At 40.0% G+C, this 20624-nt stretch overlaps 1 protein-coding gene across 1 annotated transcript; it reads right to left on the bottom strand.

The window, feature by feature from the left end:
* Window positions 1-1291: 1291 nt before the first annotated feature.
* Window positions 1292-19365, bottom strand: LOC127387430 (E3 ubiquitin-protein ligase RNF170-like). The gene is made up of 7 exons (XM_051625758.1): window positions 19321-19365; window positions 12679-12685; window positions 11951-11988; window positions 8197-8305; window positions 4660-4733; window positions 4101-4199; window positions 1292-3066 (listed from the first exon to the last, which is right to left on the bottom strand). Exons 1-7 carry the CDS (start codon window positions 19363-19365, stop codon window positions 2758-2760), a joined length of 681 nt encoding a protein of 226 aa, XP_051481718.1. The 3' UTR covers window positions 1292-2757.
* Window positions 19366-20624: the final 1259 nt, after the last annotated feature.

A 20624-nucleotide genomic window follows, 5' to 3' on the forward strand; every position in this document is an offset into this window, starting at 1 on the left:
CTGGTGTTTAGACTGGCCACCAGCAGGAGCAGCACAAGGAGCAACATAACTGGCTGGGATGGACTTGAATTACTGCCCTTTGCTGTGCTTTTCTCAGCTAACTATACCTGCCACCACACAGGGTCCTTCTCGTTTTACTGCCTGCTACAGCTGAGACCCAAGCATGATTTCCAATGGAAAGTTCTGTTTGGATTTTTTTTTTTTTTTACTCTGATTGTAGTACTTCTTTGATGGCTGATATTTGAGAGTCAATTTTGCAGCTGTGCACTTTTTTCTCTCTGTTTTCTTCTGCTGCCTGCTCTCTTTTTTCTGTCTCCTTGCTTGCAGAGCAGTCATTGTGCCATTTTGCCCTTTGCAATAGCTCACCCTCCATGCGCACTGATCGCTGTGCAGACGTGGAACAGCCCACTGGTGTCATTGAAAGAGCAGGCTGAGCAGACACAGTTGCTGAAAATATGTTTATAAAGGAGGTGAATTCCTTCCATCCTGCCAGCTGCCTCGTGGGGAGCCAGCCTTGACACAGCCCAGCTCTCCCTCTCCATTCTCATCACGTTGCTTCAGCCAGACCTAGCATGTGTGTCTACACAGCCACCAGCTGCAGATCCCAGCACAGCAACAGCAGGTACAGGAGAGAGGGGTTTCCTTCCTTAGACTTGCATTTTTCAAGGCTCAGAAACCTTCCTGTCTGTCTGCTGGCCAAGTCCAGTCAACAAAAGGTTTTCATTTGTTCCCATGGGAGTTTTGAAGGCTGTCCTGAACACTTAGTCCTACAAGGTACTGCCAGGTCGTGGCATGACTGGGCTATGGAAGGACAGAGTTTGGACACGCTGGTAGTGCACAGTAAAAAGTTTCACCTCTGACAGTACAAACTCTTTTGATCTTGCAAGGTCTAAATAATGCCAGTGCCTTCAGTGAAGTTCTCTCAGGAATTGTTTCTCTGCCATTTGTTTGTTACTTCTCGGTGCTGTTCTGTTTCAAAAAAGGGTCCCCAACTGCAGGAGAGGGTAAGAGGCAAGGGGAAAGAGAAGAGTGTATTCAGGTCAACTACAACTCTGCTACAGGCCACTCAAAGAACCCTCCTTTTCTTCACGTTGTAACTGCCACCCTCTTGGTGGGCCTGTGTTATGCAGGAGAAACAATCTGGAGTCCCTGTCCCTATATTCACAGAGATGGCCTCCATCTTTGTACAGTTAGCTTGACAGAAATTCTGTTCTTTGCTACTGGCACAGGCTGTGAGTCCCAGCTAAATGCAAACAGAAGTTACACAATAACAAAATTACATTCAGAGAACTTGGAAAATAATAGTTTCTGGGGTTTTTTTAATGTTTGTAGTCAGCTCTCAAAAACATCTGGTAATTTTTTTAAAGAAACAATGCACTTCCTGCCATGTAGTTCATGGAAAAGCGGTTGTTGCCATTTCCAAAGTATTCATTGTTAAGAGAAACAGCTTTACAAGTTCAGGGACATAATTAAAGACAATGAAAGTTGATGGGAATAAAATGAAGAAACATCATAACACAAACCATATAGCAAGCAAGGAATCGACTGCAACATAATGGTGTATCATAGCTTTCAAGTCAAGGACACGATAAAATATTTCAGCTCAAATTACTAAGAATGAAAAAAGCAGTTGGGGATGAGTGTATTCTGAACATTAAATATTCATAAAGTTATATTTTAATATAAAATTCCTATGTAAAAATGAAGTCCACTGACTCCAAATGCATAGCAAATGTACAGGTTATGGAGGAACAGATGTGTATGGTTCTCCAACACTGTGCCAGTGTTTTTAACTCCTTGCAGCTCAACACAGACATAAACACACACTCCCCAACTTCGGCAAACTTCCCATAGACTTCCAGGTATTTATATCATCATCACCAAATTGGCCTTGATCTCTCTGGCTGAACTGGTACCAAGACTTACAAGGAAGTCACAAGGACAGCATGAAGTCAAGAAAGGAAACAAACAGTCGTGCTGGCTTCGTTAAATCTTAAATGCACAGAGTTCAAGGAAGAGCTGTGTTCTTTGTACAGGACTATATGGAGGAGTTACACAGAGATTTGTTCATTTTCCTTGCATGATTTTTAATGCTGTTCTCCCCTTGTAATACTTCAACTTTACAGTTGCATTTTTGTTCCAAGCCTGTGTTACTACCAGTTCCTATTATCCAGTTTTAAATCAGGACTGTACTCATTGCGGAGCTGTAAAAAATCTCTATTCCAATGGATATGTAATCATCTGGGATAATACCAAGCACTGATACAAATTCTGCACTGATACTAACATTCCTTGGGTTATACAAGACCTAGCAAATTGTACAGTTTGCTAAGTTCTCAAATTAAAATTTTACTCAAATTGAGCCAAGATGTAAAATGTTAAAGCTCAAGCGTCCAAAATTCAACTGCAATTTGATTGGCATTGTCATTTTAAGCTCTGTTTGTAGCTTTAGGCATTTTCAGTTCAGGGACTTCTGTGAAGAGAAGTTACAAAAAATTGCAGCATGAAAGAGTCTAGCAAGTATCTGGTGTAAAATGAGCCTTCTAAGTACTTGCACATCAAATCACTTGGCCATGCCAAGTATTGCTGAGTCCTGCTCCAGCCTTTGGCAGCAGCAGAATAACAACTCCATCATATGCTGCCCCAAACCAAAGAGAAGCCTGTTGTCATCGCTGGATGAAGTTTGACTAAGCAATCCAGGTTTGAGTCAGTCAGGACTCTGAACAATGAAGTTTGACCAAGGAATCCAGGTTTGAGTCAGTCAGGACTCTGAAGCCTGCTCGGAGCTGCAGACCTCGCCGCATTTACCCCAGTAGATGCAATTTGCTGACAAATGTTTATCATGCAAATTAAAAGAAGGGAAACAACCACCATGTCATCAGCTGTTCCAAGTGTCCTGCAGAGAGGTGCAGGCTTTGTGTCAAATGGAGGAGACAGGCATATGATTTTTCCAAAGGAGCAAACAGCAACTCTTAGGAAAAAAATCCATACAAGACCACTGCAGGTGAAGATTCCTCTCAAGGCAAGAGTCAGGAATAACGGCATGTCATAGAGGTAATCTGCAAACTAAACACTCAGGTGAGTTACGCTATTTTGTATTCTGATGCCTGCAGTTTTTTTAGTTGAATGTGTCCCTTAAGCACTTCTAGATTCTCAGCTCTTGAATGCAGAAGCTTCCTGTGCTGTCCAAATCCACCTAAACTGTTCAATTATTTTGCACTATCTAGAGGTGCTCTTCTAAAGGAACCCCTGCTGCCCCAGCACGTTAAAAAGAAAGTAGTATCCTTGATGTTGAATCCTTTTGGAAACTGGGCCTTCATGGCTGCACTGGAGTATATGCCTGGCTTTAAAATCTGGCTTCAGGGGTAGGCTCTGAATGCTTGAAAATGAGGCCTGAAGTCTCACCTCGGTGGGGACAGGAACCATAGGACTGAGTGATTATTCCTCTTCATTAGTGCTAGTTTGTTGGGTTGGAAAATAATATTTCCCTCCACAGTACTTAGTCTAGTTTGTAGATTGAAACAGACCCCACAGTCCTGTCAGGCCCCCCACCAGGATGTGACAGGAGAGGAACATTTGCTTTGGTTTCTATTCTACACCTCATCAAGAAAGGGCCTGATGTGTGCCTTCAGCCCTCACCTTTCACATAATTTCCATTGCCTGTCATGTCTCTGTACCAGCTTTAATAAAGTGCAGAGCCAGTGTGGACTGTTTGAATTGGTCAGTGCCTGGGGAAAAAACCCCAACTGCTTTCTAAGCTAGAATCTGATTTGGAATTTTAGAGGAGAGTTAAAATCTTGGAGTTCAAATCTGAGTTTGTATTTGAAAGTTCCAGCCTGACCATCTCTGGTTCTGCTTTGCTTCCTGTGTTTTATCCCATGCTACTTTCTCCTTCCTGCCAGGATGACTGCAGGACTCCTCTGAGCTAGCAGCTCTGAGAAGCACCTTTATGAGAAGGTCTTGGACCCAACAGTGCGTGGTAAGTGCATGGAAAAGCAGTTCACGTAATGATACAAACTACTTTTCATTGCTGGGTCTCTTTCAATCCTCTATGTGTTATGCACTACTAAGTAGGTAAATGTAGATCTATCAATACTTACAGGTCGAGGTTGTCCTGAGAAACGCTTGTTGTAGTTTCTAATGTCATGTGCCGTTTGTTTATTTGGCTTATCACAAGAGATGTTATCCAAAAGAACCACCTTCATAAGAAAAGATCAGCATTAGCATGGTGTATTCTAATCTCCAGTGTAAAGGACAGTGTTCTGGAGGACGTGTCTCTCTCACAACTGGACCTTGGTCCAGCTCCAGCAGTTCCACAATAGCAAGAACATTTCCTTTTATAACCTGCATCCATCCTTCCAGTACAACAGGCAGCTTCTGACCAGGGTCAGATGAGATTAGGAACTTTCATATTACTTTTTATGGAATGTTATCCCAGAGATTCACAAACTACACAGAAGTAAAATGCTGGAAGCCTGTTTAATATTTTGCAGAGTTGCCTGATACGTGTCAAATGATGAATGCAAATGGCTGCAGGGTCATTCAAGTCTAAGTGGGTTTTGAAATGCTATGGAAAATTAGAGGATAAATAAAGTTGATCCTAAGAGCTCAAGCTTGTCATTTTGTATGTATCATAGTGCAGATGGAGTAAGTCCTAACCTTTTGTCTGCAGAGAGGGCAGGTTATTGCTGCTAACCAGGGACTATGTTTCCAGTACATGATCAGACAGGAACCTACCAAAGAGAAAAAAAAATAAATTAAGATACATTAAATATATTTGAGGATATTTAATGTTTACAAGGAAATTATCCGGAATTAACAACCCCTCTTTCTCCAACAGACTGTAAAAGTGAATAATTCTTTGCTTTCATTTAATCCAAAATTTTACTCTGCAAAGTGACTGGGTGAAAATGGACCCTTAGCTCTTCTGCAGTGGTATATACAGAGATACAGGGATGCCCTAAGGGAGACTTTGATTCAGTTTCTTTTTCTGTGGGTAGCATCATATTCTTGGAGCTCCCTGAATTGGGGTTGAAGCATTCAGGAATACAGGGACCCTTCAGAGTGCAGCGCTGGCTGCGGTGGATAAAAGCAGTGCAGCTGCATAAAGGTGGAGTTCCTCCAGAGCCAGGATGGCTTTTAGGGGTCACGAGGGCCAGTTATCCCAAACAAACCAAGGAGCACAGCCAGGGGACAGCCTGGTGATGCAGGATACTGGGGGCACAACATGTATTTTGGTGCTGAAGTATCATATGTTGGGCTGTTTTTGTCTGTTTGCTTTTTTTCCTTTCTCTTCCTGTATTTCAACTTTGTGAACCTTCTGGAACTGCTCTTAAAGAGCAAGTTGCTGCATTCCTTTTGATTCTTCTTACCTGCTACCTAATTTCAAATACATCATAATCTCTTCTTATACTGAAGTCCCAAGTGTGAAAGAGGGCAGAGTCTGAGGACAGGGAGATAGACTGCACATACAGCTGACAGCAGTGGTTGACAGACATGAGTGTCAGTGCTGTCAGTAACAGTGAAAACAGCAAAGCATAAACAGCATCTAATCAGAAGCAGCACAGCTTGACTTGCAGCTCCCGGGTGTGGTATGACAGGTCAGGAAAAAAAAAAGTCTCAGCATTTGAATTGATCAGATTTGACAAGAACCCCAGTGAAAACAGAAGCAGAAGGCTGCACTGCCATTTTGATGGAATTGTTTTATTGAATTGAACAATGCTCCTTGTTGTTTAAAATAACCAGCAAGTGACTTCTTGTAAGCCCTATTGTAAGAAGAATTCTTCAGGAGCCCTCAGTGCAGTGTTCTTGAAAACAAGTATAAAAATGGTCATGATGCGAGCAGTTACGTCCCATATATGAGGGATTTTAAATTTGGCCCAAAGATACTTTTTATGAACCTTGCTCTGACTTGTGCTTTTTACTTTTGTTCTCATTTGAGTGCAGGTTTTTTCTTTGTGGCTTTTCATTTTGTTTGCTTGCCCAGACCAGTTGAGCACAGGGCTGTGTTTGTATCTAAATCCCCACATAATGTGTACAAACTCAGTCTAGCAGCCAATTTCCAGCTTTTACTGAACTTTTGCATTTGACAAACATCATTCCTGACTTCGGGAACAGCTTTGACCCTCTAGGTCCAGATGCTATATTGTGATTCACATGCCTGTGCTGCTGTGCCTGTGGTCAGTCCCTGTGATGACAATGGGGCACTGATGGATTCCATAGTTCTTCAAGGGCTTTCAAAAAAGAAGCCTGTGGAAATTAAAATTTGCTGCTTGCAGAGTCCTTTGTTTAGTAGAACAGGAAAGGAAGGATTCCTCTGAAGTTGACCTATTTGTGCTTCGGTGCATTTTTCATAAAATAGACAAAAATCCTGTTTTAATCTAGCGTGCTGCACAACCTTCTTGAGGGAGTCTGTGGGGTTCTCTCAAATGCCTCTGTGGTTATTGTTAATTAGAAAAAAATAATATTGCTCAAGGATCGCTTTTCTGTTGAACTTCCTGAACATATGGTTCAAACTGAAGCTGAAAAGGAAAACTTCAGGACAAACTGTATGAATTACTACTACTAATAAAATCAGACATTTTTTATAAGTCCACATTAATCTTCTTTAAAAGCTTTGGGTTGACCACATTTTTTAAATAAAACTTTTACCAGAGCGGAATTTATTAAGAGGGCTCAGCATTGCCTTAGCTCTGTTCCACAGGGCATCAAGAGAAGTTTTATTACTGATTTCAGTCACAACAGACTTAGATCTACACAGAATGGTTTTGATAAGCCCCATGTAAAGTTTTATTGGTTTAAGACATGAAAAACAGACATATTACAGAGGCTGCTTCTACGCTATAAACAGAGTCATAACATACATAATGCATTGCACTGGAGTCAGTGCTTCAGAGTGTAAATGTGCTTGAGGAAAGTAAAGCCTAGCTAAATATATACAGCTAACAATAATATAGACCAAGCTTGTATATGTTACTTCTCCTCTGCAGATCTCAAAATAATATAAAATTGTGTCCATAACATTGTGTCATATTCACAGATGGGAAAGGGAAAATTAACCAGGCCAGAGAAAGAGGAACACTGATGATCTTTGTTGTTATGTCTGTCTTTTTACTTGAAACTGTAACTTCTGTGACATTATTTGAAACACGTTTTGAGGCCATATGCTTACTGGTTGTCCTGGAGCGAGTTATATTCAAAGCATCCCTTTCCTGTATGTTATGAAACAATGTTATATGAACATGAAACAACCTAAAGGATTAAATGGTGTCACTCATGAGGTAGATGAGCCCCACAAAGTGTCCCTAGCTGTTTGTGATCCACGGATTTGTTGTGGTTTCAGAGGATGGAGACAGTGGCAGAGGTGGTGAGGAGTTGTGCTATGTGTCCATCATTTCAATCTAGAGAAAAGTGACACTTCCTAAAGATAAAAAAGTGCTCCTTATTGTACCAGCATTTCAACACAGTGCCTTGTTCTCATTTATGGCTGGGTCTTTTTATCATACACTTATGTGGTGAAAAAAGTGTAAATGGCTTGTAAAAACAACTTGCAGTGTTAAGGTCTCTATAAAATGCCAGAGCAGCAGGAAGGAGCTTTATGGTTCTGACCAGTGTCTTCTGATGTGTCTTGCTGTTGCAGTGCCAGGTATTACTGCCTCGAGCTGCCTGCCTGCCTGCCCCTCTGATAGAGGTCACTGATCTCATGCTGCACAGTAGCCCTGAAGTATGTTCATGGTCAGTTTGACCTAATCAGATCATTAACTCAAATCCTCTTCTGCCAACCCTGCCCTGCTGTGAGGATGACAGCAAGGAACCTGATCAGCAGCTGGGGCAGTGAGGTTGTAAACTTCACCTATAAATTCAATGTATCTCAGAGGTCTGAGAGAAACTGTGTTCACTCCAAGTATGCTGGTAGCCTTATCCTGCTGCCTTTCAAAGCAAGTGCAAAGCTCACACTGGTTCTAGTGGTGCAGAATGTGGGCCTTAAAAATCCTGAAATCCGCTTTATAAATGGATTTATGAACATAAATCCCTCCCCTATTCTATGCTTCATCTGTGTACTCCCTTTGAAAAATTATTTAAATTTTGTAATCCTAACCATATGGCTTAGCAGCCTTCCCTAAGACTTGAGATTTCTGTAAGGAGAGTGCTTTATTTAGCGGCCTGTATAAGCACTGCACTGTTCAGAAAACTTACCACAGAACAAATGTCCACAGTTGGTTTCTACAGGGAGAGTAGCTGTCTGAAGACAGATGGGGCAGCTGAAGTCACCGTGGTTACTAGGTTGCCAAATTTGGAGTGGCTCCTGGAAGGGAAGTAGTACAGAGTCTTCAATAACTTATATTTTGATTGACGTATTAAATTCATTAATAATAAATTACTGTGATTAGCAGAGAGTCATAGAAAATAAGTATAGATGTCATGCATAACTAATTGTTCCTACTGCAGATAATGAAGATTAGGCACAAAGAAATGAAGTACTATGTGTAATCCTATGGGCAGGACTAGTGTCAGAGGTGAGGCCATGCTTCTGCTTCCAGTGCCATATCCACACACCACTGGATAATATTTATGTTTTGAAAGCCAGTTGAGTTTGCACCACTGGCTTGTCTAGTGCTCATTATTAGTCAGACAGCACCCAGAGTCTGCCTCTGTAGCTTTTGGATCTTTTTTCTCCTCTGTAGTTATCTCTGTCACTTAAATGTACTGAAATAAAGACCAGTGCCTTTTCTGCCCTCCTTGGGTGGCAGATGGTATCCTTAGTGTGTACCACAGGCTATGTAGCAAAAAGACTCCTTTATTTCAGTAAAAGATTGCTTCCAAACAACCTTTTCCTTTGCTTAGCCACGTCTGTAATTAAGAATAATACTGAGCTTTTGTTTTAGAGCAGGAAGATAAGAATTTTGTAAGCATCTGAAATGTTAGAGGCATTTTGAAGCACATTTGTATTATAATATTTCTGTAGGGGAAAGACTGGAGGACTATATTGGTTCTTTACCACACGAAAAGCTTTTTCTACCTTTGTTACGATGCATTAGCTAGTATGTAATGGATGATGGACCTGCCTACTTCGTCTTAGCACACCATGGAGAAACTTGCATTTCACCATATGTTCAATTGCCATAACCACAAGATCAGTCTTGGAAGAAAGTGTAACAAGACTGTGGTTAGTGCTCGTTCTGTCTCAAGATAAAGTTATTTCAGTGTTTCTATCTGTCCCAGAAACAGAGGAGCACTTCTGAAATTGGGAGGGAACTTCCAAGGAAATTCCTCCACTTTAAGGCAAAGTCTTGAAGGTTGTTGACGGTCCTCCACTGCCTGTGCCTGCTTAGAGAGGTTCAACAGGAGATGGCAGCAGTTACAGTTCTGTTTTGTATTTTGATCAAAATATGGTGGACTTTACATGTTTCTCTTAATGAACTCAGAGGTCCAGCTTTATATGGAATGGATATTATGGCTCCATTACTGAAGTAAAGCATTCAGCTGAGATTATGGCATCCATGGAGATTACAGTATTGCTGTTTGCTTGCTGACCCTTTAGCCCCATTTGTTTTTCAAATACCTGATGGGGATCTGTCTACATGACAGGTCAATGAATACACTTCCAAGTATTTGACCTATTTATAGAAGCTTTGATAAAGATAATCTTGAATAGATTGTATTTTTTGCATGTCAAATAATGGAAGATCCAGAGTGATTGTGAAGATTCAAGCTCATTTGACAACAGACTAAGATTTTATTTAAGTAATCAATTTTTCAACTGTAATAATTCCAAGAAAGAAGAGAGAGCTCACAATGTAGTTCTGCCAAATGAGAGAGCAGGAAACTGGGTCTCTTGCCACAGCCATGGTGAGTTCACCAAATTAGTAATTTTAAATCAGTATCTTTAATACCAGTCTTTCCTTCCTATAATGTGGATTCCTATACTTTCAGATGCTGCAGGCATTCACCTTGTTTTCAGATTTTCCTCTCTGTGCACTGATGAGATTATCTCCTACTGAGATAATAACCACACAGTAACAAAGTAACAAAACAAACCCAGTAACAAATAACAAAACCCAACAAGCTGGGATGACTGGGTATGAGTAACTAAAACATGAGTGATCAGATTCAAGCCAGTGCACTGACAGGTGATCTCCATGCAAGCAGGTTTAACCCAATGCTACCTGAATGTTATATGGCACATTGCTTGCCTATATTTTGACTTCCCATGCAGCAGTGATGGGATATTTGCAGACTCAGAAGAGCATGATTTCAACTGATACAAGCTGCAAGAGTTTTTGTCAGCTGAGGATCTGCCCCAGAGCAGTTGTGTTTATAATCACTGCTTACATGACATAGGCAGATTAGGTATCTACTTGTTATTTTTGCAAAGTAATAACACACATTTCTTTAGCTTTGTCTCATACAACAAATGTGTTTCTGATTATGCAACAGATACTGAGTCAAGGGAAACCCAGCATTCCCAGACCATAGCTGATGGAAATTTTGAAAAACTCTCTTCCCCTCTGCAGCCTCAACAAGTTGAAGCTGCTCACGTATTTTGTATTAGAATGTGTTCTACAATAATTAACTTACTATATGACTCCTAGGGGACAAATTATTACAGTTTGTTGGGGTTTTTTTCCAGATGACTCATCTTCTGATGACTTAATGAGCAAATCTGCAGAAACAGAACTTGTGCTGTTCAGAAAACAGGAAAATTGAATGTTGCTGTGTTGTTCTATGATACCAGGTCTGGCTGCTGAGGTAAGTTACCATGTGGAAGGGCTGGAAACTCGTCTGCTGAGGGCAAGTTCCTGTTGAGACCTTGGCAAGGCTCTTGGGCCATTTGATTTAGAGTTAGGACTGTATGATTTAGAGCAAAGAACCAGGCAATGATCCTGTTCTGATGACACTAGATGAAGAATACATGCACGTATCCCATGAAAATAATTCAAACTCTGTACAATGCAGCAGCTTTTTTATCTTCTTGTAATCTCTTTCTGACTGAATGAAGCATGGTGGGAAACTGGACCAGCTCTGTCAGCAAGACTGATAGGTGGCAAACTCAGAGGAAGAAAAAATAGGCAGTTCTTTACATTTACAATTAAGCAGGGGATGTTTTTCTTATGGATGCTAGACATTTCTGAGTTCCACAGGTACTGGGCATCAAGTACTAGTAAATGCAAAGGTAGTACCTCTGTCTGAGGAAGTTCCTGAACCATAAATAGGGAGAAAGAATGAGTATTCTGGGGAAGCATCATTAATGCTTTGTTATTCTTCTGTAGGCATCTGTAGAGAGGGCAAGATTGCCCTGGTTTGACCTGGTATAGTCATTCTTATATCAATAGAGCATTTTGGGGGAAAAAGAGACTTGGAGTCACCTTCAGCAAAGATATCAGTGGCTTAATCTTGTCCTGAGTAGATAGGGTAGGAAAAACATGCCAAATCTTTCATTTATTTTTAATAATTATGTGCACATAATCAAATTTCTGATTTATTTAGTCCAAACACTCAAAATGGTGTTCAGGTTGGCTTTATGCCAGTTATAGGGGGACCACCCAACTGGATCTGATAGAGAGAGAAGACAGATGATATCTGACATAGCTCTAAGTCTGCCAGAATTCGTTTACCCCTTCCAAAATCTTAAGCCAGCCTTTGAACATTTGAACTAGCAGATTGAAATAGAGATGGAAGTAGCGATTATGGCTGTTAGTATTTTGTGAGTTTTTGATGGCATTAAACAGTCTTAAGAAAATAAAATATTTAGTGTGACCTTGCCTAAAATGACAGATTTTTAGGGAGCTTCCTCTGATACAGTAATTCTACATGTAATTACGATTAGAATTACTGTAATTACAGTAATTAAAATTGTCATTCCTTAACGTTTTAGGCTGGAAGCTTCGAAGACTGCTCATAGAAATTACTATTTCACACATTTGTATTTGGATCTTGGTGCCTGTCTCACCTTTGAAAACCCGAGGCCTGGATAGTGCCATACTGATACTGTAAAGCAAAACCAAACCTGTTTTACTAAAACACAGCCACTACATTTGACACAGTTTTAGCACTTGCATGCAAAAGAAAGGCATGAAGTAATGATCAGATTGTTGATTATGAAGCCAGAAGCTCCTGGGTATAAAAGCCTTTCTCTCTGTGACAGAGCTCAGCTCATGTCTTTCAGTTTTACCACAAGGAAATCTAGTTTTAAAGCATCAGTGATCAGTCCATTTTCATCAGTGTGTGTGAAGAGAAGGAATTAAAGTTTAAAAGGTACTTAGCAGATTTAAGTGCTAGCAAACATTTACTCATTTTTTCATTAACATGTGCCCTTATTTAGAAGTAAAACAGACCTTGCTTTGAGGTTTACACTTGTTAGAAAGGCATGACACTGTCTGACCTCTTGGTCAGATTTATTTGATAGGTGAGCAGCTGCTTCGTATCTCCATTACAAAGCCAATTAAGATGATCAGGAGGATACACTGGACAGTTCATTATCTGACAATGCATATTTAGCCTAATCCCAAACAAATTAAAAACATGACATATTTTAAAGGGAAAAATTTATTCATGCAAATTTTCCAAAAGTAATCTGATTATTAAAAGTATAAATAAATACTTAAATTATTTATTCATAATCATTCTAATTAACACATCCTACCATGGTTCAGAAGACCTGCATAAAGTTGGGCTTACCATTCCTCTTTCCATAAGTGTTTGAGAGGAGCTGAGTAAGTTACACCCTCTGATAAGTGTTGGTATGGAATCATTCATTAAGGCCAGCTATACGTCTTAGTCAATTATTAACTTGGTTGCCCAATGGCAAGGGTCTGTCAGGTTTTCTAAATTACAGTTATGAAAGAAACGTGGTGGGTTTTTTTTTCTCCCCTCAAATAAACTAAGTCTGCTAAAAAAAAAACAACAACAACAACAAAAAATAAATAAGCAAACAAAAAAACAGGAAAAAACCTGAACCCAGCCCTCCCTTTCTCAGACATCTAAATCAGTCTTCTCCTCCCAAAGCATAATTGGAAAGATACATGAACCTAATTTAGAATTGCATTACTATTTTTAAATATTAACTTGATCAAGGGCATGCTACAGGTATTCTGATCATCTGACAGAGTAGCAGCTTATCAGTACTGTTGTGAAACAGGCTTCCAACTTGCCAGACACTTGTGGTACTTTGGAGTTGTGTAACGGCAGAATTAGATCATGTCACACAATCATGTCCAGTTAATCAAGTGAAGCACAGAATTTAAGCAGAAGGTCTAACATGCTAAAATAACTTTAATAGATGGGCATGTATACTTGATAGGGTACTTATTTTTGTCGTGCTCTATTGTCCTTAAGAAAGGTTTAATTTCTGCACAGATGTTCTCCAATTTAATGCAGCAAAATTAATAAGGAAACCTATTAAGGACTTAGGTTTGTGCAGCATTAACCATCCTGATCCTGATTCAACAAGGCACTGAAACACGTGCCTAATTTTCAGCCCTCAGGTAACACGTAACCTCTTACGGAGGAGTGGAGTGGGAGTCAGTAATATTGGAATAGAAATACACTTAGCACAAAAATAATGCCTCTGGCATTCCTGCTGAAGCACTGATAAGCTAAACAAAGCACTTTTCAAAGACTAATAACCGGATGGGATTTGTAGCATAAACAATGTTCCTTGTTAGTCACCAGTCCCCAGGGCATCTTCCTCACTTTGTTACAGATAAATTGGCAACAAATGAAATACTGGATGTGATTTCCTGCCCTGCGTATGCCAGCGTGCTTGCATGCCAGTGTGATAGCTGTCATTTATTATTTATCCAAGTATATATACAAATCTACAGTGTGATTTAATTACTTATTAAAGGTGCCAGACTGACAGTTGCAGAAGCTGAAGCTGTTACTTTATCCAGAGAACTGACACAGTGCAAGCAATGCCACCCTCTCCAGGCTCTTCTACTTAAATGCTTCACCCCAATGGACTCCCCAAGTATCTAGCATAGCTCTTTCTCTCCATCCTTTTCCCAGCTATTCTGCTAAACATGTTAAATTCATAAAGGCTGCTAACAAAGACGTCAGTTATTCCTGTGATTTTTATACAGGAATGTTAATACACTGGAAAATTGGTTTGAACACATTAAATCTATTTTAGCTCGGCCACTTGAGCATTTGATTAGTACTAACTCAAAAAAGGATCTGAATGGTTTTAATAGAGAGGTGAAACACCCTGTAACTAAATAAGAGCAAAAAGATTATGGATGTTTCATAATGTTCCTTTTACTTGCCAGGGGCTGTATGCACAGTGCTGTGGCTCTTTTGCAGTCACTTATGCCCTTTCCTAACTGACATGCTAGGTTTGGAAACTGGATGCTAACTTCTGCATTGTTTCAATAAGCAGGATTTTGGCTGCATTTTTTTTAAGTCACTCTAAACCTATTATTGCTCAGTTACCATTACAGTTCAAAGCACTTCCTCTGCCTCCAGGCACAGCTAGATGCAGGACAGCAGGGAGTCTGCAGTCTCCTCACACTGTCACTCAGTGCCCAGTCTTTAATGGGCAAAATGAGATTTTATTAGACTTAACACATTTATTTTTTTTACTGTACCTGCCTATTAGTAATTTTCAGGCCAACTTGTAGATGTTGAGAAAGGACTACTCTTTAATAATTTAGCTGCTAATTTTCAACTTAAAAATAATGGAAATGAACAGGTTGTTACTGTTTTATGAACCTTGCCTACCGATGATAATGTTTCTGAATAATGTTATATAACAGGTACAATGGAACAGAGAGTTTTGCAAATTATTCTGTGTTTAGAGAGTTAAGAGATACTACCAAGACTAGTTTCTCAGTGCAAGACTATGTCCCAGTACCCTGGAACAGAATCAATCTAAAGGGATTACTTATTTTTGGAAACTAAGTTTGTGATTTCTCTGATCCTGAAAAAAAATATGCTCATGACCTTACTCATGGAGCAGTCCCAGACTGTGTTGAAAACTGGACGTATTTGGTGCATTGTAGTAAGGAAGTGCAAGGATATTCTCAGGATCAGGCTCAACAAAGCAAATGGTCTTGTTGGGACACAAAAACACCTGCCAAACTGGTGCTTTAATCAAATCAAGTCACAAAATCACACTGCTTGTTCATCGCACCTGTGGAAAGAGGATTTGGAAGCATGAATGTGGATTTGTTTGGGACAAATATGTCTCCATCACAGTTCATATCCCAGTACTGAATTTTTTGTAACTGGCACTAAAAGAAATTGTAGCTGAGAAATGTAATACATGCAAGCTTGTAAAGCCAGGAGCTGCTACTGTGACAGTGCCAACAATTCCATGATGCCAGTTAACGTCAGCTAGCTAATACTGGAATTGCCAGAGCCCATTATCACTTGTGACCTTGTTCACTAAAAGAAAGATAAGAGTACCAAAATAGAAATGCAGATACCTGTGAAAAACTAAACAAAAAGCCAGAAATAGAAAAGCATAGATATGAGATTGATGAATGTTAAGAGTTCATAGAAGTCCCTGAGTTTTCCCTGAGATAATTGAAGTAAATAATTCCTTAGAGATAAACCATTTATTCTCCTGCTGATGAATCCAAAAGGAACAAAGACCTGGTAATGAGCTTTTTAATAAATGTAGGCACTTAGTTTTCCACCTCTGACCTATTTTGTTTCCAGTACAGCATTTTATGGAATTTAATGGGATGTTGTGACTTTTTGCTTTGTGGTATTATTTTCATCTTTTCCCTTACTCCTCTCCCCCAATACTGGGAATTACATTCTACTAAAGCAGAGCTAATCTGTCATTCCCTGCATTCATTTTTTTTTGGTAGCACTTGAAGCAGTGATCAAGTAAGATGGTCCTCATATAGTCTATCTTGTCTTTTTCTATCAACCTTGGAAGTGACTTTCCTTTCCCTAGGATAACTTAGGAACAGTGGACTGGCCAGAGACACTCGTAATGTAAGAAGCCACATTTCTGCAGAGCCTGTGGCTCAGGAGAGTACTGAGGCAAGTAACCTCACAATTGCTGCAAATAACTCCAAGCAGCCTCTCTGCCCTTTCCCCTTCTCTTCTTTCTCCAATAAAAGATAAAAAACTGCCTAGGCTTTGTTTATTTGTCTTACACATGAGATTAACAATAGATCCCTACTCTGCAATATAATATTCTCTGCAATAAAATGTGATCTGCATAGCTGGTGTTAAGAATATTGTTAAAGTAACATCTGTTTCAGTTTATCAGTGCCTGTTTCACTGACATATTACAAACCTTGATTAATATTTTTATAAGTATTTGCTATTTTTTCTAAAACTGCTATATTAAATGGTAATACTAAAATAATAACATAATAATTGTGCTATTATTATTCTGTGTAACAGGTGTAGATGCAGTTGAACACTATATACACACTCACTGTATCACAAGGGGTAAAATAACTAGTCCTGAAAGTTTGTCCCTAAGAGCCACAGAATTTACTCGTCACAACTCAATTAATTGTAAGACAGACTAGAAATGCCAGCCCAAGCCTTCATAGTTTTAATGAGATGAAATTTTTAATGAGATGAGATTTCTTACCACCATTAAGTCTGTGAGGATCAAAGAAAATGTTCATTGAGTTAGGATGTGCTAAGAAGAGTGTAAAGAAGAGCATAAATGGCTCAGGAATTCGAGGAATCCCACTGGCTTAAACAGTCTTTTATTAAAAGCAAGTGTTTTCATAGTTGAATGATTTCAAAGAAGGGCCTCAAGTGATGGAAGTGTTTCCATCTAATGTGAAAATACTTGGAAGATGCTTATTCCACGTGAAAATATTTCCACCTTTCAGAAAAGTCTGAATACAAGACTCCTTTGATGAATATACTCTTGTACAAGGTATTAATTTTCAGAATTAATGTACAAAATATCCAGAGTTCTACTCTTTTGATAATTAATAGTGCCTTTCATCTCCTATAACAGCCAGACAAAATATTTCAGAGTAATTTACAAAATAAGTGCTTGAGTTGCATAGTGAAAAATTTGACATTCGTTATCATGACATCGCTGCAATTTCCCTCAGGGCGTAACTGACCTGGAAATACAGTGCAGCATCTTCAGAGAAAAAGCAACGGGATCTCCTTCAAACACAGGATGTGTGATACAGACATTATATACCCTGTATTGTCCTACTCCCCCCTTACCTAAAGCACCAATAACTACTTCCATGCCCTCACCAAAAACCATACAAGGGCACAGACCTGAAATGCTCAGCTATCCCAGTAGTACTGCACCCACCAGAACTGCCTCTTTTTACTGTTTCTGTTTTTTATCTTTTCTTTTCATCTCCTCAGCTGTTTTTCTCAGAAGTAAGGGGGCAAGTCAGTATCACCAGCCTGAACAGCTCCTTTTCAGATCGTGGTAAGGTTTTTCCCTGTACCTCAACCACTCCCTGTTGGGAGTTGCTACTCCTGAAAATGCAATTCATTGTAAGATGGGAAAGCACTAATGAAATAAGCCGCCCTGTTCTTACACCCAAATGGAGTAAGGAAGGAGTTGGTATGCCTTTTAGAGCTGACACAGGTCTCTTGGGGAACTTCCATCAGGCCCTGGGGTACAGCAGCAATCACAAGATCCTGAGTGCTGGCTGCCAGTTTTTGGAAGCCTGTTCCAACTTGTGCAGTCAGGAAACAGAAACCTGCCTGAGATCAACAAGGGACTGATAATCTTGAGCCAGTCAAATACTGTGAGTTCACATTAGAATCATAGCCTGTGTTTTTTCTTCCTATTTTATAATTTTTATGTGTTCAGTTATGGTGAATAATCTTAATTTTATTATAGTAACTTCTAAATTGTCCACATTTGGGGAATAAACGGATAGGCAGTGTCTTTTTCATGACAATATAACTTCCAATACAGATAGAGCTTGATTCAAAAGGAAGCAGGAGTGTATATGCCAGGAATATGCAAGAGATCATGACAGGATGTGAAGGGATGTGTGGCCCAGGGAATACAGCAGGCATAAAACTGGTTTGTATTCTGTAATAATTAACTGCTTACAATTTGGTATTTGGTTAGTTTCTAGTTTCTGCACCTGAGAAAATAAAATATACCTCAGGCCCACAGAGTATTGTGGGGCTTATTTGATGCTTCTAAAGCTTTTGTAAGATGCCCAGGACATGCAAACTTCCATAGGTCGTATCAGCCAAGCTACAAAATATGACTTAAAAGCTGAGGATCATTTTTTATCTCGTATTCTAAAGGTGAGAAACATGCAACTTACATAACTAACCACCAAGTGTCACTGTTTGGTATTTTTACATTTTGACGTTTTTGTTCCCAAGTGCTTAGAAAATCCCTTTAAAATGCAGTCCTGTAAATAAGGATTTTCCAGTAAGAATGTTTTAATGCTACTAGAGACATGCATATCTGGCAAATAAGGTACAGGAAAATTCAAGTGTCTGGATATGCAGCTTTCATGAGCAAGCCACCAAGTCATGTCTCAACTAAATATTGTTCATATTGCTGGATATAATAATGTAAGTCCCATTGAAAAGAAAAAAAAAAACACCTTAGGAATTTGATTTTATTTTTAAGCCTAGCAATTTTAGCTATTGTAGCAAATGCTGTTATTTTTGTTAAGAAAGGTAGACCACCGTTACTGAGAGACTGCCAGATGCTTTGTCAAGAAGGCAAAAGATGCACTATCAAAAAGAGTGAACATGTTTTAAATAAGTTCCTATTGTGAAGAGTAATTCAACCTGACTTTAAAATGTAGTAACAGCAGACATTTAGACATCAAGAGATTGAACCTTAGCCCTGGGGTGAGGAGCCAACCTAGTCTTCCCTGTTCCTAGAATATTAATATAGGTCATCATTTTTGACTGGCACAAAACCAGAATTTGCTGACAGACATTCATGTGAGTTGCAGCTCATGGAAGAAATTTCCAACCAGGCATAAAAAATAAAATCATATTATCTTACACTGCATAACTTACGTAGCTTCCTTTTGGACTATTACTTCTGCCCCCCAGCTGAACTCTAAGCACAGCTTCTTAGTGCTGTGGATGTGCCCCTGTGTAGCTGCAATTCGAAAGATGTAAAATAGCTGCACAGATTTCCAGATGTTTATATCACAGTACCCTGTAGAACTTGGTATGCTGTAAGTGTAACATTCCTTGGGAAGATCCTTGCTGTGTGCCAATACTGGTTTATCTGGGTGAGCACTCACTCCATCATTCTGAGTCAGCATCTGACATGGACACAATAGCCAGGAGCACATGGGTGAGCCCGTCTCTTCTGACATAATCCCAGATCACTAAACCTGTACAGCCTGCGTTTTATTTCAGGTGATTGCCTCTCACACTGATCTCAGCCACCGTCTCTGCACTATCTACAGTATGTACCATCCTTCCAGCATTGGCATCCCTTACAAATAATTGTTTCTGGATGCTTCTGAACGAGGAGCAATGCTGAAACGGGTATCAGACCTTGGCTAGTACAGATTATGTTCCCCGCTTTCCTCCTGTCTGCACTGTTTAGCCCTCTCTGCAGTGGTTTCTGTATGTATGTAAAATGATCCCACTGAAACTGAGCATGACATCAGGGCCCTGGGTGCACTAAAAGGCCTTTATGGCCTCACCTGGTGCCTCCATCCACACCCTCTGCCCGTGGGCTACTTTATTTAAGCTCAGGCCTTGGCCTTCAGCCAAGTCACAGTCACGCCTGTGCATGGCCATGGACTCCAGTGATGGGGACTGTGACCTGTGGGCTGAATTCCCAGCTTGACCTCAGAACTGCCTTGTGCACCTGCCCACTGGTCATGGGACTGTGCCTGTCCCCAGTTACCACCATGGGGCCTGACCCTGACCAGCCCATTGCCTTCTGGGCTCCATCTTGTGCTTGCCTCATCACCATGAACTTCCCTGACCATCTGAACTCATGGCTGAACATCTCCGGACCTGCCCTGCTCAGGTGCTGTGGGATGGACCCTGGCTGACAAATCCCCTGCCCCACTGGCTGCATTCCCACTCTTGGCTACGTGTTCCCTGGAAAGCAGCTGGCTTTTGCTGCTCCTTGGCTTGTGTGGCATAGACCCAGGAAAGATGAGTTGCCTATGGAAACAGGAACAAATGTGTGCAAGAGGGTTGAATCTGTAGAGAAGACACATGTGAAATCAAGAATTTGAAATGCAGAATTGTATGTTTCTGAGAAATCCGTTGTATGAAATTGGGTGAAGGTTGGTAGGAAGTGACAGATGCTACAATGGGATGCTTCCTGGGAAGGGAAAGGGCATAAAATTGTAGAAAGGAGGAACAGTAAGCAAATTCAGAGGGATAAAAGAAAAATTAACAAAAGCTATTAGAGGGACAGACTAATTACAGCTTCTTATCATAAGGTACTTAGGCTTTTCTCTGGACTGTCTGAGGCAGAGTATTACAAAGGCAAGATCCTGAACCAGGCATAACCCAGATCCAATAAAATAAGGTCATTTTTTTCCCGTGAAACAAATATAGCAGAGGAAAGCAAGTGAAATAATTTTGGTTTGGTTTTGGTTTTTTTCTCTGAAACAACAAAGATCAAACAAAAAAGTACTCCTATGTTTTAGGTATGCAGTGAAATAGCCGAGATGAAAAGAATGTCTAGTGGTGTTTGACACACTGTGCTG

The sequence above is a fragment of the Apus apus genome, chromosome 7 (assembly GCF_020740795.1).
Source record: "Apus apus isolate bApuApu2 chromosome 7, bApuApu2.pri.cur, whole genome shotgun sequence".
NCBI lineage: Eukaryota > Metazoa > Chordata > Aves > Apodiformes > Apodidae > Apus > Apus apus.